Here is a 24,364-nt window from a genome sequence, read left to right as displayed (position 1 = left end):
CACGAAAACCTGTGTCAGTGGGGCCAAAAACAACCAAGCAAATTCCATTTATAGCCAAGGCAGGCAATACAATAGATCAATGACAGCCAAACCTGACTATCATCGAATGAATGGCTGCATTCAGACTTTCTGCCAATGGCAGACGTAGAGCAAGAATGATTGGGCATGTTGAGTTTCTGCATGCCAAGTGTGCGCACACGTATGGAGAAGATAGGAGGAACAGCTGAAAAAGCCATCTAATGTACGTAGCCTCCTTAAGTTTCTATGCATGCACCCTAATGAGATAACTGCCATTAACCATAGGTAAAACGATTATCGCTTTAACATCTATGTGCTTAGAGCCTGACCAATCATTGAGTAGAGTTCTCCATCAGGATCAATAAAGCTGCCATATTTTTTTTATTAAAGTTCTGTTAAAGAGGAGCTCTAACCTCTCCTGACATGTCAGTTTTATTAACCAATTCTTATGACTCCATGTTGTGCCGTTCTTGTATTATTCCTGCTAGAAGCTTACAAATATATTGCCAGCAGTCTGCAGTAAAGGTACAGCTGGGTGTTCCCAGTAGTGGGTGTGTCTGACTCTGTCCAATCAGTGCTGCTGGTCTCAGACTGTGCAGGGACACAGCAGGCGGTAAATTTCAGGGGGCACCAGCAGGGCCACACCGCCAATTAGGCAAAGTGAGGTGATCGCCCCAGGCGTCGAAGCCCTGGTAACAAGTGGGGGGCGGCGGCAGGGAAAATAGTCATCTGTATCACTGTCCTCAGGACAACGATACAGATGGATGCTGTGGGGCAGGGGTGAGGCGTCTCCCTTCCCTGTTTCTCTGATAGGCTGCAAGGCCTGCAGCCTATCAGAGCCTGGTGCAGGCGGTGCCACCTGAGCCGTACAGCATGCGACACAGGCCTGAAGAGGCCTGCATCGCATCGCTGCCTTCCTGTTAGAGGCAAGTATAAGTGTTTATTTTTTATATGGTACAATACTTGTTACTGGCACTTTTACTAGCACATTATTGGGGGGCACTAAGGGGGCATCTACTGAGGCCACAAAGAAGGGGTATTTTATATAGGGGGCTCTGTATAGGGGCATTTTAAACTGGGACACATTATGGTGGGTACTATGGGGAAGGGGGAGAGGAGGGATCATCTACAGAGGGCTAAAAGAAGGAGTATTTTATACTTGCAAATTATGGGGGACACTGAAGGCATCTACTGGGGCACTATATATGGGGCATTTTATACTGGCACATTATGGGGGCACTATGGGGATATTAGCTCAACTGGGGGCATTATAAGGGGGCATTTTTTGTACTGTCACATTATAAGGAGAATTATTACTACAGGGGGGCATTATGGTGGGTTTATTACTACGGGGGGTCTATAGGGAACATGATTACTAGTAGGGGCACTATGAGAGCATTATTACTTCTGGGGCACAGTGGGGACATGTTGGGGGGCACTGTAGGAGCACTATTACTACCATGTGTGCTGTAGCAGAGAATTATTACTATTGGTGGGACTTTTGGGAGCACTATTACTGTGTGGTTACCTTAGCACAGTATCAGGTTACCACAATTATTTTTGGGGGACGTAATGTTTACACTATTAGTGTCGGGGGGGGGGGGGGGGCTGGGCACAGTTATTTTAGGGCAGTGTGTGCCAATAATTATTGAAGGGGGCATTATCTGTGTGGCACTAGTATTATCAGGGGGTTTATCAGTTTCTGCAGTATAGTATTGGGGAGCACAGCGGCACAGTATTAGGGGTGGTAGGATGATTTGTCCAGAAGATGGAAGAGTAGTAAACTAATATTTTTTGTGTCAAACTACAGACAAGAAATGGCGGTCTGGTCTGAAAGGAGAAGACGAGGAAAGAACATCTACATCAAAGGAGAGGAGACGTCACTGGATGTAAGAGGTATGTGGAGCTGTATTACCCTGTATGTTATGTAGGGATGGGAGGGTGGATATAGAATTTGGCCCACCCTGCTGCATTCTGGCCCCAGACTTCAGGTAACACTGTGTGTGTTCTGAATTCTGGGGGCTCACACCCATCTACTACATTATCTGTACACAGTTATCACTGTTATCTGTAAAAAAGGGGCGTGGCCACAGGTGGTGGGGGGGGGGGTGCGCAATACTTGGCTTGCGGGTGCTGGCAACCCACGATACGCCACTGCACCTATCTGTACTTTTACTGCAAGCTGCTGACAATTCATACACAACTTCTAACAGAAAGAACAAAGAAATTGCATAACACCGCAATAAGAACAGATGCCCCAGAATTGTGTCGTGTGCATGAGACATAAGGATTATAGTTAACTTCTGTGGCTAGTAAAGGCCATGGAAAGATTTCACTGCCAAAGGTGGGTTGATCCTACCTAAGTAAAATCACAAAATAAATAAAATGTTTAGGATCTCAAAGTCATACATTAAGGTGTGCATATATAGAGGGTGAGATATGTATAATACACAAAACGAAAGGTGTCCCGCACCAACCTTTGCAAGTGCATCAAAAGGGTTTTCTGGGAGAACAATACTGATGACCTATCCTCAGGATAGGTCACCAATATCAGATCCAGTAGGGCTCCAACTACTGCCAACCTCACCAATCAACTGAAAAAGGGTCAAGCGCTGTGGCCTCAACGCACACCAAGCATGGCGCCATACACTGTATAGTGTCTATACTTGGTATTACAGCCCATTCAAATGAATGAGACTAAGCTGCCTTAGTCTTCATTTAAAAAGCAGACGAATGTTATTCATATTTGAAAAAATTGCAAATACCCATCTGTGAAAGGTAGGTCTATTATATGCCATCATCCACTGTAAAGCACTCCAGATGTTCTCCATAATTTTTTTTTTTCTTTTTTTTTTAAACCATAGTAAGACTTCCGAGTACTACACAGTATAGATTTATTCTCTGGATACTCTTTCTATACCTAAACAGTAGTAGTATCATTTGATACAATTACTACTAATGACCACTTTTAGTGTCAGTGGTAGAATACGTTGATGCACCTACCCTCCTTAAAACACTGTCCTCGTTCAGAACATATTGCCTGTGCTACCCACACGCTAGAGGCATTATTACACAAATTTACTGAAACCTGGTGCATACTTCTCATCAAACCCAGTTGTCCTAGATCTCTAAATCCAATGAGAAATGGAAGCTAATGTGGGAATCCACTTCTAAGTGTGCCAAAAACACGTTGATGCTTAAAACTTCATTCAAGATTTTATGTTGATTGTATTTAGTCCCACCTAGGTTAGCCTATGCATTGCCAGGCTATCCTCCTGTTTTAGGAGGTGTCAGCCTCTTAATGATATACTAGTGGTGGGCTTGCCACCAGGTGAAAAGACTTGGGATTCAGGTCTATTTCCTTATTAATTCAGTGACGTGTCAACCTCCAAAAGGAGCACTGGAAGGCACTGGTGAACAGGAGGATCCCAGGGGTCCTCATGAATTCTCAGAAATATTTTTTTTCTCCAACTACTAAGCAGACGATTGCCACGGCCTGGAAGAGGAATTACAATTAGACTTTTATATGATCTTGGAGCTCTGGACCCCTTTGATCAACTATTCCTTTTCTGGCCAGCAGGCCTACTCATGTCCCACTGTAACCAGCTAAGGCCACCATCCTGCACGAGAAACAACCCCCTTCCCCCATCTACTGAAACATTTTGTGCATGTCTACTCTGTCTTATAGCACAGATTGCAGTTCGTACATGCATGGTTGCTTTCTCTTTTCCTCTTATCTTAAAGGGGTTGTCCAAGTTATATACAGTACAGACCAAAAGTTTGGACACACCTTCTCATTTAAAGAGTTTTCTTTATTTCATGACTATGAAAATTGTAGATTCACACTGAAGGCATCAAAACTATGAATTAACATGTGGAATTATATACATAAAAAAGTGTGAAACAACTGAAAAATATGGGATTACACTTGCCGGTAATCGTTTTTCCTTGAGCCTATGACAGCACCCATGGATAGCATCTGCCCCCTTCCTCAGGACAGGAAACAGGAAACACAGCCTCTTCAAAAGGGAGGTACAACCCCCATCATGCCAGTCCTATTCCAAGAACTAAGGAGACAAAAACTACACCACAAATCTACAACAGAACAAATGCTCATATCTGTGTGTAAACACACGAATATATCTCTCTCTATATATTCTAAATTTCTCTTTTTTTTTCCTCTTTTATATCATTATATATATATTATTTATTTTATTTTATTTATTTATTTTAAATTTTTGGGGAGGGAATTAGGCGGGTGCTGTCATAGGCTCAAGGAAAAACGATTACCGGTAAGTGTAATCCCATATTTCCCCCCTCGCCTATGACAGCACCCATGGATATCTAGGAGAGATCAACCTAGGGTGGGACAATTGCTTGGAGGACTTTACGCCCAAACCCTAAACCTTCCTGCGAAGGAAGCTGCAGCCTATAGTGCTTAAAGAAGGTATGAGCAGAACTCCATGTAGCTGCTCTGCAAATCTGGTCAATAGAAGCGGGAGCTCTTTCTGCCCAGGATGTAGACACTGCTCATTGAGTGTGCGCCAAACCCAGCAGGAGGAGGAACCCCTTTAGAGGAATATGCCAGATAGATGGCCTGTTTTATATACCTGGCAATGGACTGAGAGGAAGCAGGAGAGCCCTTCTTCTGTCCCTGAAAGGAAACCACAAGCTTAGAGGACGACCTCCAGTCCTGAGTGGCCGAAAGGTATTGGATTAGACACCTTCTAACATCGAGGCAATGAAATTCCCTCTCCTTCTGATTCTTGGGTGAGGAACAGAAGGAAGGTAAAACTATATCCTGAGACCGATGAAAGGATGATGAAACCTTTGGAAGGAAGGCAGGGTCAGGAGATAAAAATAACCCTATCTTCTAAAATATTGAGATACGGTTTCTCGATAGAGAGGGCCGAAATCTCACTCACTCTTCTAGCGGAAGTAATGGCTAGCAAGAAAACTAATTTATAGGTTAAGATTTTAATAGATATGTCCTCAATGGGCTCAAAGGGATCTCTGGTTAAGGCAGACAGGACTAGGTTTAAATCCCAGGGGGGAAACTCTGGATTTCTGGACGGGAGCAAGTCTAGAAATTGCAACTACAAATCTCTTAATCCAGGGGTGGTCTGCTAACTTATACTCAAAGAGAGCACTTAAGGCAGAGATATGGACCTTTAAAGTACTAGGCCTCAGTTTCTTATTCCAGCCTTCCTGGAGGAAGCTCAGGACTAGAGGCAACTCCGGGGGTTCCAAGACATTAACTGGCTTGTTTGCAAAACGAAGGAAGGCCCTCCAAACCCTCAAATAGATTTTAGAGGTAACAGCTTTTCTGCTGGACAAAAGGGTGCCTATCACCTCCCCGGAAAGACCCTTCATCTCTAGGATCTGCCTCTCAACAGCCAGGCTGTCAAGTGCAGGCTCTCCAACTGTGGATGAAGTAATGGCCCCTGAACTAGTAGCCCCGGGAAGACGGGAAGTACCCAGGGGTCTGCTACCGACATCCTCCTTAGCCAGGAAAACCAGACCCTCCTGGGCCAAAAGGGGGCTATAGTAATTACTAGGGCCTTCTCCTCCCGAATCTTCTTCAGGACTCTCGGGAGTAGCTTTATAGGAGGGAAGGCGTACAGGAGGCCTACTCTCCATGACTGGGCCAAAGCGTCCACTGCCGTGGGCCGCTCTAGTGGGGATAGAGAGAAGAACCTTTTCACTTTTCTGTTTTCCCTTGTGGCAAAGAGGTCCACCACCGGGAGACCCCAGAGAGCCACGATGTCGCTGAAGACCTAGGGACCATTCCCCCTGCCGAACACAATGCCTGCTCAGAAAGTCTGCAGTCACATTCTCCCTTCCCTTTAAGTGTACTGCCCTGATCGATGGAAGGAAACCCTCTGCTATCTCGAAAATCTCCCTGGTGAGAGACATTAGATCTGGAGATCTGGTCCCCCCTTGACGATTGATATAGGCTACTGCCGTCATGTTGTCGGAGTAGATCAAAACATTTCTGCCTTTTAAAAGGTGGAGGCTCTTTTTCAAGGCCATGAGGATCGCTAGAAGTTCCTTGAAGTTGTGAGATTTGGGAACTATCTCCTGATCCCACTGTCCCTGCAGAAGTAGAGAATCTGTGTGAGCTCCCCAACCCCAAGGACTTGCGTCTGTAGTTAGAGAGAGGGGATCCTGCCTTGACCAAGGGACTCCTCTTTGAAGGTTGGAAGGTACCGTCCACCATTCTAAATCTTTTATCGTATGAGTTGAAAGGGAGAAGAGGGAATCCAAGGATAGGGGGATCTTTGTCCCAAACTCCCAGGATCTGCAGCTGAAGTGACCTCGAGTGGAAGTGGGCCCATTCTACCCCCGGGATTGCGGCCGTCATTAGGCCCAGACTGACATAGCCTCTCTTAGAAAGATGGAACGGCGAGTCACAATGTCCTGAACCCTGGAGACTAGCAGAGAAACCTTCTGTGTTGGGAGAAAACACATTTGCTTCTGGGAGTCCAGGAGCAGCCCCAGAAAGGTGCATATCTGGCTTGGCACGAGATTGGATTTCTGGAGATTTAACTCCCAACCCAGTTTTACCAGCACCTCCCTGACCCCGGTTCCTGAGAGAGAAGGAGGAAATCGTCTAGATAGGGAATGACAATCAGATCCTTCTCCCTCAGATGAGCCATCATCTCTGCTACAATCTTCGTGGAAAAACCTGGGTGCCTGAGACAACCCAAACAGCAGGGCCCGAAACTGTACGTGTAGGAGTCTGTCCGGGAACTGAACTGCTACTCTCAGGTACTTCTGGTGACTGGGATGGATTGGGACGTGGTAATAAGCGTCCCTGAGGTCCAGGGTCGCCATGTAGCAGCCCAGGAATAAATTCGGGATTATGGAACTGATAGTCCCCATACGAAATCTCTCGTACACCAGGTATCTGTTGAGCAGCTTCAGATTTATTATGGTTCGGAAGGTGCCATTCGGCTTCTTTACAAGAAAAAGTGTTGAATAATAGCCCCTCTCCCTCTCTTGAGCTGGAACCTCCTGCAGGACCCTTTTCTTTAGTAAAGCTGAAATTTCCAGACGCAATGCTTCTAGCTTCTCTGGGCTGGAGCGATAGTCTGTCAAAACGAACCTTTCTGGAGGAGCTCTCAGGAAGTTCAGGCAATAGCCCTGTGAAATGATTGAAGGGATCCAGGGGCTGTTCGAGATCTTCCGCCATTGCTCTGCGAAGAGTGAGAGACGACCTCCAACTGGGCATCTGGCGTCATTGCGGAGGCTTCTTAGAGGCCTCTCCACCTGAAAAAAGAAACCCTTTGCTCCTTCTGGGCGCATTACCAGACTGCCTGGGAGTTTCTCTTCTCTTGAAGTTAAATCTGGCCGACTGAGAACGAAAGGGCTTCTTAGGAGGCTGCTGATGAATAGAAGGGAAACCCTTTTTTCTGTCAGAAGCCTTTTCCAGCAGATCATCCAACGTGGGCCCGAAAAGAAATTCCCCCTGACAGGGAATAGCACACAACTTCGCCTTCGACCCTGCATCTCCCTTCCAATCTTTTAGCCAAATCGCCCTACGGGCGGAATTCGAAAGAGCTGCGGCTCTTGCTGACAGCTTCAGGGAGTCCACTGAGGCATCCGCTAAGAAGTCAATGGCACTGTACAGAGTTGGGAATGACGAGAGGAGATGTTCCATGGGCGCTCCCTTCTTCATCTGCTCCTCCATCTCTTTCATCCAGACCTTTAAAGACCTAGCAACAGAAGTGGCGGCTATAGCGGGCCTAAAAGAACCAGCCGTCGCCTCCCAGTTCTTCTTTAAATAGACCTCTGCTCTTCTGTCCATAGCGTCTTTAAGAGTTCCCGAATCTTCAAACGGGAGGGCTGCTCTCTTAGAAATCTTCGCTACCGGAGCATCCAACTTTGGGGCTCTATCCCAATCAGCAGAGGCTTTGTCCTCAAAGGGATACTTCCTTTTTAAGGCAGAAGGCACAAAAAATTTTCTGTCCGGCCTGCTCCACTCATTCTTAATAACCGAAGTTATGTTTTCATGCACATCAAAACATTTTAATCTTCTGGGACCTAGGCCCTCGAACATGGAATCCCTCATAGACTGGGGTTCTGCTTGATCATCAAGCCCCATAGTTGCCCTGACAATCCCGACTAGAGAATTAATGTTCTCTGGGAGGAACAAGGGTCTTCCTGCCAGCTGCTCGTCCTGCGAATGATCCGAGGATGGAAGTTCTCCCTCCTCCTCTAATCCCGATAACAGCTCCTGATCGCTTGAAGCGGGAATAGAGACCGCAGCGGAAGTACTAGGGCGATCTTAAAGCAGATTACTCAAGGATTCTTTTACTGATTCTTTAACTTCATCCTTGATAATCTTCTTTAGGCTTGATAAGAGAGAGGGGGCCTCATCCTCCAATAATTTGCCTACGCAGGCCTGACATGCAGGTTTGCCCCAACCGGACGGTAGCTTTCTCTTGCAAATAGCACAGCCCCGCTCCTTGGACCTTGACCCCCTTCTCTCTTTGGAAGTCTAAACACACAAAACAAAGACAACCATCAGGCTCCGAGATAAATGGAAAAGGCAGGGCATTCGCCCCTCTTACCCCCACCGGTACCAAGGATTCATTGGTGGTTTCAGTGGGTTCTGCGCACTGTGTGGGCTCCATTTTCTGCCACTGGCTCTCATCCATGGAGATCACTGCAGGCCAAAACACCAGCCTGCAGTGAGAGCTGGCTGGTTTTTGAACTTGCCTGGCGCGTGCCGGCAACCTCCCCTTCCGGTCCAAGGCCACGCCTCCTCCCACTGCTGAACGCCGGAGGCCAGGCTCCGACTGATGACGTCAGCGCCGGCCTGACCTACCCGGAAGTAACTGCGCCGCGCCCCGCGCGAACGCCAGCGGCAGCCGAACGTACGGCGCGGCAGCCGAATGTACGGCACGGCCGCAGAGGTTCGCCAAGCCGGGGATACTGAAGCAGCCCCGACGGGGGAGTGACCGGACGAGAGGGAGTCCAAAAGGGGCCAGACTTCAGCAGCGGCTTCCGAGGAAGACTTGCGCCGCTCGGGTAGGCCCTCCTCCCACGGGTATTAACCAAGGGGCTCCCGCAGCTCCGCTCTAACTGCTGTGCATCCACCCTGTCCCTTAGGACAGGAAACAGAACTGGCATGATGGGGGTTGTACCTCCCTTTTGAAGAGGCTGTGCTTCCTGTTTCCTGTCCTGAGGAAGGGGGCGGATGCTATCCATGGGTGCTGTCATAGGCGAGGGGGGAAATATGTCATATTCTAGGTTCTTCAAAGTAGCCACCTTTTGCTTTGATTACTGCTTTGCACACTCTTGGCATGCTCTTGTTGAGCTTCAAGAGGTAGTCACCTGAAATGGTTTTCACTTCACAGGTGTGCCCTGTCAGGTTTAATAAGTGGGATTCCTTGCCTTATAAATGGGGTTGGGACCATCAGTCGCGTTGTGGAGAAGTGAGGTGGATACACAGCTGATAGTCCTACTGAATAGACTGTTAGAATTTGTATTATGGCAAGAAAAAAGCAGGTAAGTAAAGAAAAAAGAGTGGCCATCATTACTTTAATAAATGAAGGTCAGTCAGTCTGAAAAATTGGGAAAACTTTAAAAGTGTCCCCAAGTGCAGTCACAAAACCATCAAGCGCTACAAAGAAACTGGATCACATGCGGACCGCACCGGAAAAGGAAGACCAAGAGTCACCTCTGCTGCGGAGGATAAGTTCATCCGAGTCACCAGCCTCAGAAATCGCAGGTTAAGAGCAGCTCAGATTAGAGACCAGGTCAATGCCACACAGAGTTCTAGCAGCAGACTCATCTCTAGAACAACTGTTAAGAGGAAACTGTGTGAATCAGGCCTTCGTGGTAGAATATCTGCTGGGAAACCACTGCTAAGGACAGGCAACAAGCAGAAGAGACTTGGTTGTGTTTGGGCTAAACACAAGGAATGGACATTAGACCAGTGGAAATCTGTGCTTTGGTCTGACGAGTCCAAATTTGAGATCTTTGGTTCCAACCACCGTGTCTTTGTGCGACGCAGAAAAGGTGAACGGATGGACTCTACATGCCTGGTTCCCACCGTGAAGCATGGAGGAGGTGGTGTGATGGTGCTTTGCTGGTGACACTGTTGGGGATTTATTCAAATTTGAAGGCATACTGAACCAGCATGGCTACCACAGCATCTTGCAGCGGCATGCTATTCCACCCGGTTTGTGTTTAGTTGGACCATCATTTATTTTTCAACAGGACAATGACCCCAAACACACCTCCAGGCTGTGTAAGGGCTATTTGACCATGAAGGAGAGTGATGGGGTGCTGTGCCAGATGACCTGGGCTCCACAGTCACCAGACCTTAACCCAATCGAGATGGTTTGGGGTGAGCTGGACCGCAGAGTGAAGGCAAAAGGGCCAACAAGTGCTAAGCATCTCTAGGAACTCCTTCAAGACTGTTGGAAGACCGTTTCAGGTGACTACCTCTTGAAGCTCACCAAGAGAATGCCAAGAGTGTGCAAAGCAGTAATCAAAGCAAAAGGTGGCTACTTTGAAGAACCTAGAATATGACATATTTTCAGTTGTTTCACACTTTTTTGTTATGTATATAATTCCACATGTGTTAATTCATAGTTTTGATGCCTTCAGTGTGAATCTACAATTTTCATAGTCATGAAAATAAAGAAAACTCTTTGAATGAGAAGGTGTGTCCAAACTTTTGGTCTGTACTGTATATTTATCTAATGTGCCTTATATCATCCTAAACAATCCTTTAAGTTACTTTATATTTCCTTTTTTCCTGTTTCATCCAAAGCGCTGCAGGTCACGTGACTCCCGATGTCATCCACCAGGCTAGTGGGGACGTTTCGTGCACAGGCTTATCTCTGGCTGAGGGAGTGGCCCCGCTCTGTACACAAAATGTCAGAGCCTGTGTGCCTGCCCCTCTCTCAGCAGCTTGCCTATTCCTATGAGGAATCTCGCATGTGCGATCTCTCACCAGTGAGGCGGCAGCCCTGTGAAAACAGCGTTCCAGTCACAAGTGATCCGGCTCATAAGCCCCCCAGACACATTCTTATATACACATAGAATTAACTATATATTTGTCTACATCTATAAATATATCGCTCTGTATCCATCTATATATCTATAGCTGCAGAGCTGTGATTGTTGTTATATGCCCCTACAGCATTTAGGAGGAGGCACTATGCAAAGGTGTTCTATATTTTTTTTTTTAAATCATGTTTAACTAATGTACACTGACCAAAAATATTAAAACGCAACAATTTGAGTTTTGCTCCCATTTTGCATGAACTGAACTCAAAGATCTGAAACATTTTCTACATACACAAAAGACCCATTACTCTCAAATATTATTCACAAATCTGTCTAAGGCTCATGCACACAACCGTTGTTTTGGTCCGCATCCAAGCTGCAGTATTTGCGGCTTGGATGCAGACTCATTCACTTAAATGGGGCCACAAAAGATGCGGACAGCACTCCGTGTGCTGTCCGCATCAGTTGCGTAGTCCGCAAAAAAATGTATATAACCTGTCCTATTCTTGTCCGTTTTGGCTTTCTGCGCAGTTCCGCAAATTGCGGAGCGCACACGGACACCATCCGTGTTTTGCGGATCATCAATTTGCGGACCACAAGACACACAACAGTCGTGTGCATGAGGCCTAAGTCAGTGTTGGTGAGTACTTCTCCTTTGCCGACATAATCCATCCCACCTCACATGTGTGGTATATCAAGGTGCTGATTAGACAGCATGAATATTGCACAGGTGTGCCTTAGACTGCCCACAATAAAAAGCCACTCTGAAATGTGCAGTTTGATCACACAGCACAATGCCACAGATGTCGCAACGTTTGAGGGAGCGTGCAATTGGCATACTGACTGCAGGAATGTCTACCAGAGATGTTGCCCGTGCAATGAACATTCATTTCTCTACCAGTAGCCGTCTGCAAAGGAGTTTCAGAGAATTTGGCAGTACATCCAACCGGCCTCACAACCGCAGACCACGTGTAACCATCCCAGCCCAGGACCTCCATATCCAGCATGTTCACTTCCATGATCGTCTGAGACCAGTCACCCTGACAGCTGCAGCAACAATTGGTTTGCATAACCAAAGAATTTCTGCACAAACTGTCAGAAACTGGCTCTGCATGCTAGTCGTCCTCATCGGGGTCTAGACCGACTGCAGTTAGTAGTCGTAACGGACTTGAGTGGGCAAATTGGCATCTGGCACGTTGGAGAGGCTTTCGGTTCACGGATGAGTTCACGGATGCATTGTGTGAGTGAGCGGTTTGCTGACGTCAACGTTGTGGATCGAGTGGCCCATGGTGGCGGTGGGGTTATGGTATGGGCATGATAATGCATGGCCCCATATTGCAAGGATCTGTACACAATTCCTGGAAGCTGAAAACATCCCAGTTCTTGCATGGCCAGCATACTCACCAGACATGTTACCCATTTAGCATGTTTGGGATGCTCTGGATCAGCGTATATGACAGCGTGTTACAGTTCCTGCCAATATTCGGCATCTTCGCACAGCTATTGAGGAGGGGTGGACTGACATTCCACAGGCCACAATCAACAACCTGATCAACTCTATGCGACAGAGATGTGTTGCACTGCGTGAGGCAAATGGTGACCACACCAGATACTGACTGGTTTTCTGACCTCCCCCTGTAATGCAAAACTGTGCACATTTCAGAGTGGACTTTTATTGTGGGCAGTCTAAGGCACTCTATGCAATATTCCTGCTGTCTAATCAGCACCTTGATATGCCACACCTGTGAGGTGGGATGGATTATCTGGGCAAAGGAGATGTGCTCACTAATACAGATTTAGAAAGATTTGTGCTAGCATTTCTCCTGCCGTGTTGCTATCAGTGTGTGAAGAGTGGGAGAAGAGGGTTGCATTGACAATCCAACACAATGGGCAGCACATTAAACACATTTTATAAGTGGTCAGAAACTTGTAAATAACTCATGAAAGAATAAAGTTACGTTAAAACCAAGCACAACATTGATTTTCTTGCGAAATTCCCAATAAGTTTGATGTGTCACATGATCCTCTTCCTATTGAAAAAAAAAGTTGGATTCAAAATGGCCGCCTTCAGAATGGCCGCCATGGTCACCACCCATCTTGAAAAGTTTCCCCCCTCATATATACTAATGTGCCACAAACAGGAAGTTAATATCACCAACCATTCCCATTTTATTAAGGTGTATCCATATAAATGGCCCACCCTGTACATTGTGCTCCGATTATCTTGCCCGTTTTTTTCTTTTACACAATGTCCAATTTAAGCAAAACCAGAAACAAATAAAAAAAAATGCACTAAAGATTAAAAAAATAAAATAAAAATGCGCCGATGCACCACAATACACCCTGGTCCTAAAAGGTTTCCATTTATATTGCTGCTACTCACAGTAACATATTGGCCCGCTTTCAGAATGAACCGTCCAGGAAGCTTAAAACCAATTTCAGGCAGGCTTCCATGTTGCCTTTTAATGGTCCATCCACTTAGCTGCTGATCCTGTATGTAGTATAAAAGAGATTATCTTAGAACTTCCAGCAGCACAATACACAATTTATACCACGTGGAAAATTTAAAATGATCCAGATTTGTGATCACAAACCTCAGGCTATCGCAAAACTCCAACTTCCAGCAAACCCTGACAGCTTGGGAATGCTGAGGGGTGTAGTTTTTCTAAAGCTAGAGAACTAGACAGACCACTGCTCCTAATAGGTACCACAATAAAAACATAAGTTCCAAAGGCTTCATAAAACCAAGACGACATTTGCCAAAATAAAATTCTGATTGTTACAGATGATATGTTGCAGAGAATACACTTCAATGTGTGTACTACATAGGACAATACCTCATCTGAATTGTTCACAAGCCTCAAGTACTTTCCTTCCAGGTCGATTTCTTCTATAGATACTGGACCTGAAGAGGAGGCCTCCTGAATGATCTTATACCCAGGTCTGCCCTCTCCTCTTTCTTTCTCTTCTAATTTTCTTTTCTTGCCACGCAACAAGCGGCTTGCTTGCCTTGGGCTACTCCTATGTGAAGGACTTGGAGACAGCTTGAGCCTAGATGACATGGATACAGTAAAGGTTACTAGCAGCGTTCCCTTTAAGATGTGCAGCTTCTTTAGTGGCCCCACTCAGGGCCTCTGTAAGCCCACTCACAGCTGCAGGCCCAGCCTTGGACTAGTTCTCGAAGCTGGTGCTGCTGCTATGTGGCATGGAGGAGGCGGCGCCAGCTTTGAACTCCGCAAATTGGACTGTAGGTAACACTACTAGAGAGTCATCACTGTATGATCTGTGGTGTTACATAGAACTGCAGCTAATATCTACTATATTATACATTCAGAGAGTTATCAGTGTTTTCTGTGGTGTTACACAGGACTGCAGGTAAGACTTTTATGACAGGAGTGTAAAAGATGCAAGTCCCACCTGGGGTCCCATTTTTCCACAGAAGTAAATGGAAAGAGCCATGCATGTGGAAATAGAGCCCACATCTATCAGACTTATGGTATATCCACAGAAAAGTCAGCGTTGGGAATACCACTTTAAAATGATGGTGGCATGGTATTGCAGGTTTACCCTGTGGTTGCTACTTAGAAATGCACCCTTATTAACAGATTGCCCAAGTTTCATAATGTATCTACCTACCTGCTCCTTCTAGTTTCAAACCAGTTTGGTGCAAACTTGCCACAACTCTTAACGAGATCTTGTTAAAGGGGTTTTCAAAGATTTTTTTTATTTTTATTTTTTTACTGATGACCTACCCTCTGGATAAGTTATCAGTATCTGATCGATAGGGGTCTGAAACCGGAGGCCCCCGCTGATCAGCTGTTTGGGAAGGCACCTTCTCTCTGCTTTTTCTAGGCCGAGTAACACCACATTCATGGGTCACATGGCCTTGGTGCAGCTAAGCCCCATTCAAGCAAATGGGGCTGGGCACGATTCCAAGTGCAGCCGCTATACAATGTATGGAGCGGTGCTTGGTAAGCTGCGAGAAGACCGTAGCGCTCACAGGAGAGCCAGTGCCTTCTCAAAACAGATGATTAGCGGGGGTCCTGGACCCCTACGGATAAGATACTGATGACCTATCCTGAGGATAGGTCATCAGTATAAAAATCTCAGAAAACCCCTTAACTATTGTATGCCCACTATATTTCTGAGCCAGGTTAAGAACATACTTAAACAGAAACATAAAGATGGCTAATGTCTAGTACCTCTGCTCTTCTCCTTCCAGCATTTTTCTGTATGCATTTATTTCCATGTCCAGCGCGAGTTTGACGTCCAGTAACTGCTCATATTCTTCCAGCTGTGCCTGCAGGTTATGCCTCATGTCGGCCACCTCTCTGTCCTTTTCAGACATGTGTCTTCGGTGCATATCTTGTGCGCGGTCCAGCATCTCCTGTAATTCTCTCACCTTATTTTCCAGAGCAGAGTTCTGCCAAAGGAGCATAGTTTACTTTTCAAAATTACATACAATTTATTACATATTCACCTGACAGGATTATGGAGGGCTTAATCTGCTGGGGCACTTATTTATATTATGTATACATTATGTATATTGTGCCTCCTTTTAGGTAGTCGTCTGAACATATTCATAGCCAAGAACGCGCTTGTTGAAAAGATTCATTAGGAAATCTGAAATATTTGCAGTCCCGGGACTGGCTGCAGTGGTATATAGCAAGAGACTGCCGAAACAAGTCATGAATGCTTCACTAACTTAAAAACACCTCTGTATCTCGTTCTCTCTAATACACACACACCCAAAATAAAACCAATTAAAATAATCCATCACTTAACCCACATGGTAAACACCATAGAAAGGGAAAAAATAAAACAAACTGCAAATTTGCAAAATTTTTAGCCAATATTTGTTTTGTTTTTTAAACAATTCGAAAACAACTAAATGAATCATTAACAAACTACAAGAAATCTCAGAATCATTTGGACAAGTAAAATCATTACCAAGTTATTACCACAAAGTCCCATGTCAGATTTAAACGGGGCTGCGTGCTGAAGTCCAAGATGAACTGCGTCTTTAAAGGGTTAACAATGTGTAAACTGCCCAGCACCATTCGAGCAGCTAGGCATTACCTGCTTCAGACACTGGCTCAGCTGTGAGGACATCATATCAATTCTGAGCTTTGAGGACATGATTTCTTCTCTGGTTGCAGTTGCATAATCGCTGTTCTGTGCAGCCGCAAGCTGCGCGTTCTCCAGCTGTAAAATATTCAGAAGCATTTCCATTACCTGCTGTTACAGTCTATGGAAAAGCAGTTAGAAAGTATATATGGCATAGATCACCAGCGGACATGTACACATCACTCAAACCATTGTTCACTTGGATAATTTGACAGACTAAAAGCCCATTTACACACACACAAAAAAAATAAAATAAAAAATCCATACACAGCACCACATGCACAGTTTTTACTAGTGCCGCTCTGTGAAATGCCACAGAATTTATTTATTTTTACCTCTGTGGTGTATCCTAATATATTCTGACTACACACTGGTCTGCACGCTGAATATATAATAAAATGTCCATTTACATAAACGTTTTTTCTGCAAAGACACTGAAGTGAGTGTGCATCATCGGATCCCAGTGATCTAACAGTAATCCCCTGTCCAGTGGAGTAGATGGTAGATAACTTGTTCCAACCACAACACTTCTTGTTCCGCGGCCGAGAGCAGTCTGCGGTATGCCGGATTCCTGTTGAGAGCAGGAGCGCACGGTGTCATTGGTTGCTATGATGCCGTGCGCTTCATGCCACTGCGGCGGCATGAAGCGCACTGCGTCATAGCAACCAATGACGCGCGCGTTCCTGCTTTCAACAGGAATCCAGGCCGGCATACCACGGACTGCTCTTGGCCACAGAACACGGCCGTGTGCATTCGGCCTTAAACAGACACTTTAAAACTCCATCAGGACGAATATTGCTGTTTTCTGGGAGAAAACCCTGGTCCAATTTTAGAACTATTCTGTAGGCTCTCTACATGAAAGTGCCTGGATTTCCCCCAAACGTGCTTATGTTATTGCTATTAGGAAAGCGTTTTTTAAGGAGATGTGTTTAATGAAAAATGTCTGAAATGGGAACAAAAAGGTGCTTTTGTCAACCCATTGAGGACGAAATTTAAATCCCACTGTGGTACCCTAGGATTTTGGATGGTCTAAGCCTCGATGCTTCCCTTATAAACCTGTTAACTCAAGGAAGAGATTTGAACTAAATCGCACAGGGCAAAGGCATTTTTTGGAGATCCGGTGACGTACCGGGGATCTCCATGGGGCTGTCAGGAAGCCCGGTGATGTCACTGGCACTGATGGGCGGGATTTAGCGCTGCCCTAGCCAGTAAAACAGGTATGTCCGCGTTCAACCCCTTTAAGACCTCACTCTCAGGATCCAGGAGGATAGCTTGAAAAATCCTGGATTTTGATGAAGTATTGGGCGTTATGAGAGAATGTTCTTCTGAAAGGGTATTAACAGGGATCCTCCAGAACTATTTCCTTTAGGCCTCTTGTACATTAACGTTGTGCATCCATTCCGTGCATTGGGGACCGCAATTTGCAGTCCCCAATGCACGGGCAACGTCCGTGCGGAGGCCGGGACGGATCGAGACCCATTCAACTTGAATGAGTCAGTGATCCAAATGCACCGTAAAAAAATAGAAAAAGTTCTATTTTTTTGCGGTGCGGAGGCATGGACAGAAACACCACGGAAGCACTCTATAGCGCTTCCGTGGAGTTCCGATCCGTGCTTCTGTTCTGCATATCCGTGATTGCAGACCCCAGAACTGTAGGGATTAGAGCAAAAGGAGAAAAGGCGTACGCTAGATTCCATGTTCATTTTATGGAGAACGCATCTACTGCCCATGGTTCTTCCCTAGGGTCTAAGGAACAGAACCTCTGAACCTTTGAATTTTCCTTTGAAGTGAAAAGGTCTATTTGTGGTAGGACCCACCTGGCGGATATTTTCTGAAAGATTTTCAAATTTAGAGACCACTCTCCTAGGTCTAGGGTTTTAGTGTTCCTAGATGAACCGCTGTGATAGAATGTTTTTCTCTGCCCAGCAAAAGATCTTTTCTGCTAGAGTTTTCAAACCTGGGGATCTTGCACCGCCTTGACGTTTTAAATAGGCTACCGCTGTGGTATTGTCTGAGAATATTAGATGTTTTTCACTTAAAATCATTATTATTTTTACAATTTTCTATAATTTGAGGATCTGCCCCTTATTTTTATTTTTTTAAGACCACCTTCTCTGCCAAGTTGAAGAAGCTACTTTTGCTCCCCAACCTACTCAGCTTGTATCTGTATCTCTGGACCTTTCTGCCAGACGACTCTTGAAAGATTTGTCTTTTACTTCCACCAGTTTAGGTCCAACTTTACCTAGTGTGGAATGACTACCTTCCTGTCTGAGGATGATTGCTTTTTATTCCAACTTCCTAGAATCCAAGTTTGCATAGTTCTGGTGTGAGCCTGACACCAAGCTACTGCTTTTATGCAGGATGTCATAAGGCCTAGTGTGCTCATAGCCGTTCTGATAGAGCACCACGGTAGACATTGGAACCTTGCTATCTTTTCCTTGATAGCTTCTATTTTTTCCTGCAAGAGAGATGATGTCTGGGACACAGAGTCCAACATTACACTCAGAAACTTCCTGCTGGATGAGGGTAATAAATGAGACTTTTTTAGGTTTACTAACCAACCAAAGTCTGACAGTTTCCGCTTCTGAGCTTCTTAAAATAAGAAAGTCGTCCAGATATGGAATTGACAGTCCTTCTCTGAGGGGTACTAAGATTTCTACTACCATTTTTGTGAAAATTCTTGGCGCTGAGGAAATGCCAAATGGAAGGGCAGTGGACTGTAAATTATGTAATATGCCCCCAGGATCTCTTAGTGCAAATCTGAGATACTTCTGTGAGTTTAGATGGATGGGAATGTGATAGTTGGAGTCTTTTAGATTGATTGACATCATATAGGCCCCATTCTTGATTAGAGGTACGATGGACCTGATAGATTCCATTTTGAACTTTTTGTACATAAATAGATTTGTTTAAACCCTTTAAAATTTATGATGGTACGTCTTGAATAGAAACCTTTTTCTGACTGGGGTACATTTAGGCCTCTTGCACACGACCGTATGGCTTTTTCAGTATTTTGTGGTGCGCAAAAAGGATGACGTCCGTGTGCATTCCATTTTTTGCGAGACGGAACAGCTTGCCCCTGGTAAAACAGTACTATCCTTGTCTGTTATGCGGACAATAATAGGACATCTATCTTTGAACAGAACGGAAAAACAGAAGGCACACGGAGTACCTTTTTTTTTTTTTGCGGATCCATTGAAATAAATGATTCCGTATACGGAACGCAAAAAATGGAACGGAAACACAAGAAAAAAACTTACTTACTATTAAGCCTGATACTTTTAACTACCACCACCTGTCAGAGATTTTTGATAAAATGGCAGGACTGTAGGAAGTGGTCTGCAACTTCCTTGGGGGAGTTGAAGAAAATTCTATTTTGTAAACGTTTTCCATGATGTCTAAAGCCCAGGCATTGGATGTTATGGATTTCCACTGCATCTGGAATCTTTTCAACCTCTCCCTACTCTGGCGTCATCATTTTTCGCCTGGCTTATTTTGTGGATTACAGAGGCATCCCCTACCTTTATCTCCTTTCTGATCGCTCCTGCTCCCTGTTTTTTTTCTTTACCCCTACAGGGTCTGGAATGAGAGTTAGATGCACGAAAGGGTCTTTTTTTTTACTCTCCCTTTCAACTGGAAACCCCTTATCGGCCACGTTCTGTAATATTTTGTCTAGTACAGGACCAAACACATTCGCCTGAAAAGGCAATGGAGCAAACTTTGCTTTGGAGGTCCTGTCTCCCCTCAGGATTTCATCCATTGGGCTCGTCTTGCTGAATTAGAAAGACGCATCCTTGGCTGCAAATCTAACTGATTCAGCGGAGGCGTCTGCTAGGAACGCAGTAGCGGACTTTAGAAGGAGAAACAATTGTAAAATCTCCTCCCTGGGAGTCTTTTTACGTGATTTTCTAGCTCTGAGCCAGAAATACATGGCCCTAGTCACTGAAGTTGCGGCAATGTTTGTCTTTACACCAAACATGGAAGCTTCCCAGCATTTTCTCAGGAGAGCATCTGCTTTCCGTTCCATTGGATCACTTAACTGCGATGAATCCTCAAACGGCAGGGAAGTTTTTTTTTTTTTTACAACTTTTGCCACCTGGATATCAATTTTTGGGGTATCATTAAAAAAGCTTAGTTTCAGATGGATCAAAGAGTAATCCATTTCTAAATTCTTTGGAAACTCCTAATCTATTTTCTGGCTCTATCCATTCATCAAGGATCATATCCTTGACGTTTTCGTTAATAGGGAACACCTTGGACTTTTTCGCACAGTCTCCCAAACATTACGTCCTGTACCGCCGGTGGTTTTTGGACGTCCTCAATACACATGGTTGCCCTTACTGCCTTTAGTAGATCCTCTATTTCCTCTAAGGACAAATAGTATTCTTTATCGTCCAACTATTTCACAACAAAAAAAAAAAACACACAACAACCGAGCATCAGAGACCCCAAATAATTGGCGGATGTATGAGCAAAGACAAAGGACTTGTAGACTACCCACAGGGGAACTCATGGAAGGAGTAGCCGAAGGTGGGTCTGAGCTGTCCATACGAGTTCCCGGGGCCTCTGGAGCAGACATGTCTGAATCCTTGAGGACAGCATAGTTAGGATCGCCTGCTCCTTTCCACATGGAGCGACATCTGACATAAATCAGCCCCAGGCAGGCTGACACACGTGCACATTCTGAAGCTCCGCCTGGGAACTCAGTTGTATACTGGCTCCGCCCCCTCCAGAGCGCGGCGTCTGGCTCTCAGTGGTCTGCTTCCTCTATCGAAGAGAAGGGAGAACATGCGGCATGAGTGAGAACAGGCCCCCAATTTCAGGGACAAGAATCACTTTAATTTCCTCTGCCCAGCTTTAGCTGCAGCTGCGGAAGGGCAGAGGAGAAAATTGATAAGCCAATTACCTTCTGAATATAAAAATAAAATAAAACTATAAAATCAGAAGAACTATTCACCTCCCTTCTGGGAGGCTTCTCTGTGTAATGCCCCCGTAGGGACAAGAAACACTGAGGGGAGAGAGTGGGTGCGGGCTTTTAAACTCTGTCTCTCTGTATTCCTGCCCCTACAGAGGTCAAGGGGTCAATCTCAGCTGTGGCAGTCCTGGTGGATGAAATGGAAATTATGCTTACCTGCTCCTTGCCAATGGGTTCCGGATCCCCCGGCAACATAGGTTTAACATGTGTTGCATGGCCGCTGTAGTGGTGACAAGTCACCCATGCGTCATGTGACTCATGGGTGACACATCAGTGCTGTGGCCAATGATTGGCTGCAGCAGCCATGCAACCAGCATTAAACCTATGTTGGCGCGGGGAGACCCAGGAACTGTGGTGGAGTGAAGGAGGGGGAACTAAGGGTATAGACCAGGCAAGTACAATTCCCACTGCTGGTCTGCAGAAAAGGTCCCCAACGGTGAAAAAAAACCTTAAGACTCAACACAAGGTAGCCTTCTCCCGATTATGTTCATGGCTTTATAACTTCCAATGCCATTACCCTAGAGATCTGTACCTGGTCTTCATCCTTTCTCGTCTCTATCTGTCCTTGGTCCTCACTCTCTACCAACCTGTTTTTTAATTCCAAATCTTCTCTTTGCTGCTGCTCTAATACCTTCTCAGCCAGTTTATAATACATCTGCAGATATAAATATTTAACATTTTTCTCACAATTAATAACTAAACGAAATGCTCACATGGTGGCGTGCTATTTCATGATCATTGCTCAATGACGCCTTCTAACACTATATGATCAGTTATCTTCCCAACATGGCACCACTATATAAAAACTGGGAGGAGTACTCAGTGGTCGATCTTGGAGGTGCCACCACACACACACAAAATTTTTTGTTGTACTTTTTTGGGGGGCAAAATTTTTTTTTTATAATCATCCAAAAACACCATTTAAAAAAATGGCAGGTGTTAAAACACACAGATTATATCTCTTATATTATAAAAATGAGCTTCTGTCTCTGTCCAGACGTCTGTCTGTCTGTTCTTTATGGGCGACCAAACGACTGGAGCGATCTTCACCAAATTTGGCAGACAGGTACATCACGTGTCTGGTAAGGTTTTAGACCATCTCTAGGATGCACCGTTCCTGAGATATTCCCAAAATAGGCCATGCATTAGCCAATAAAAGCCTGCAAGTCTCTCTCTGGATATCCCAACTGCCATACACACTGTCACATATCGCGTCTGCTCGAGTAAGTGTATTTAAATTTAATTTAGCCTCTATTTCTGAAAAGTTTCTGGCGGGATTCCAACTCGCAACGTTCTAGATTACCGCCAAGAATGTTAACCACTACACTATAGAGCTGCATTGCCAGTTACTTAAGACTAGTAAGTATTCCTATACAGCATAATTTTTTTTATTTTATTTTATTTTTTAAAGTAACTGGCAATGCAGCTCTATAGTGTAGAGGTTAACATTCTTGGCTGTAATGTAGAAGGTTGCGAGTTCGAATCCCGCCAGAAACTTTTCAGAAATAGAGGCTAAATTAGATTTAAATACACATTTAGATACACTGACTCCATATACGGACATAGCTATATATGAAGTCAGAGCAGGGACTCCTAAGCCGAACTAGAGTCCCGACACCAGAGCAGGGGGTGCCTGGTTTGATGCTTGGGTTCTCCCATAGACTTCCATTGTGCTCGCGTGCTCTGTAGAGCATCGGGAAGTGTTCTACTCGAGCACACAAGCACTTTGGTGCTCGACCAACACTACATATCAGCTAATAGAAGCTCGCAGGCCCTTAGTCTCCACATACACACAGTTTTACGCCAGGTTTCCATAACAACCCAGCCATTTTTCATCGCTGTTGTAGGTCAGGTTTAGGCTAGGGCTACACAACATGTGTTGTGCAACACAGACACAACTACACTGCAACATTGATGTCACACAATTTTTATAATTATAGTCCGTGTTGCACTGAGACACGCTGCAACTGACGCGACAGTCACAGAAAAATCCATCTTTGATGGTTTTCTTACGACTGTCGTGTCGCAGTGCGACAATCATTATAAAAATTGGTGCGAGACATTGGTGCGACAATGATATGTCACATGACATGTCGTCGTGTAGCTATAGCCTTAAGAGGGCAGGGCTCTGTGGAGGTCACCGTTAAGAGGGCGGGGAACAGTGGAGGTCACAGATAAGGGGGATGGTCCCCTACAGAGGTCAGTGTTAAGGGGCGGGGTGCTGTATAGGTCACTGTTAAGGGGGCGGACCTCTGAGGAGGTCACTGTCAAGGGCATGGGGTGCTGTGAAGGTCACAGTTAAGGGGATGGGCTGCTGTGGAGATCCCATTTTAAGGAGGCGAGGGGAGGAATCCATGTTAAGGAGTGGGGGGCTGTGGAGTAAACTGTTAAGGGGGCGGCACACAGGTCTTAGTGTAAGAAAGCAGATCTTTTATTCCAGCCCAATGCAATGTTTCAGCTCTTCAATAGAGCCTTTGTCAAGCAATGACAACAGTGCTCAGATAGGTGTATGTAAACAGGTGGATATACAAATTCAAATCAATACAATTAATCAAATCAACAAACATGATTTTCCCAAAAAAACAAAAAAAAAAAAAACACATTGTAAATACATGATTTCACATAACGTGCATCAATAGTATATTGTTCATCTTTATGTGATAATCCATATATTCAAAAAGGAAGGAACGTGGGGGGGGGGGGGGGGGGGAGAGAAGCCAAAACCAGAGTGTGCTGCAACTGACCCCCAAACAAAGCTAAACAGTAAAAAAAGCACATCTAGAGGAAAGGGGGAAAAAAAATGGCTAACTGAAAAGATGACAAAAAGCTTTATTGAAGGGGTTATCTGGAAATTTGATATTGATGGCCTATACTCTGGACACCCAGCCGATCTGCTGCTGGAAGAGGCCGAGACGGTCCGTGAGCACTTAGGCCCCTCCCTAGATCAGTGACATCAGTTTACATCTGTTATGTGGCCTACGTGCAGCTCAGTTTCTATTTAAGTGAATGGGGCTGAGCTCAGATACCATAGCTGACCCCATTCACTTACATTACTTCTGATATAGGTAGGTTGTCATATGAAACTTAACACAGCCTATAATTAGACCCAGCCGTACATGGCCCACCATCGTTCCCTATAGGGTTGTCACAATACCAAAATTTTAATTTAATTTCAACATAGAAAAGTATTGTGATACATGATAGCATTCGATGCCA

General features: G+C 45.1%; 1 protein-coding gene across 2 annotated transcripts in view; it reads right to left on the bottom strand.

The window, feature by feature from the left end:
* The window catches only part of LOC122927596 (lamin-L(III)-like), a 54,755-nt gene that overhangs the window by 6,853 nt on the left and 23,538 nt on the right, over nucleotides 1–24,364 (bottom strand). For both annotated transcript variants that reach the window (XM_044279575.1, XM_044279576.1), the window contains exons 5-8: nucleotides 16,126–16,251; nucleotides 15,249–15,469; nucleotides 13,884–14,097; nucleotides 13,430–13,537 (exon numbers count right to left, since the gene is read on the bottom strand). In XM_044279575.1, the coding sequence (XP_044135510.1) occupies nucleotides 13,430–13,537; nucleotides 13,884–14,097; nucleotides 15,249–15,469; nucleotides 16,126–16,251 (669 nt within the window). The remainder of the gene's footprint in view (nucleotides 1–13,429; nucleotides 13,538–13,883; nucleotides 14,098–15,248; nucleotides 15,470–16,125; nucleotides 16,252–24,364) is intronic.

The sequence above is a fragment of the Bufo gargarizans genome, chromosome 2 (assembly GCF_014858855.1).
Source record: "Bufo gargarizans isolate SCDJY-AF-19 chromosome 2, ASM1485885v1, whole genome shotgun sequence".
NCBI lineage: Eukaryota > Metazoa > Chordata > Amphibia > Anura > Bufonidae > Bufo > Bufo gargarizans.
The sequence above is the reverse complement of the archived record's forward strand: the minus strand, read 5'-3'. Positions and strand labels throughout refer to the sequence as shown.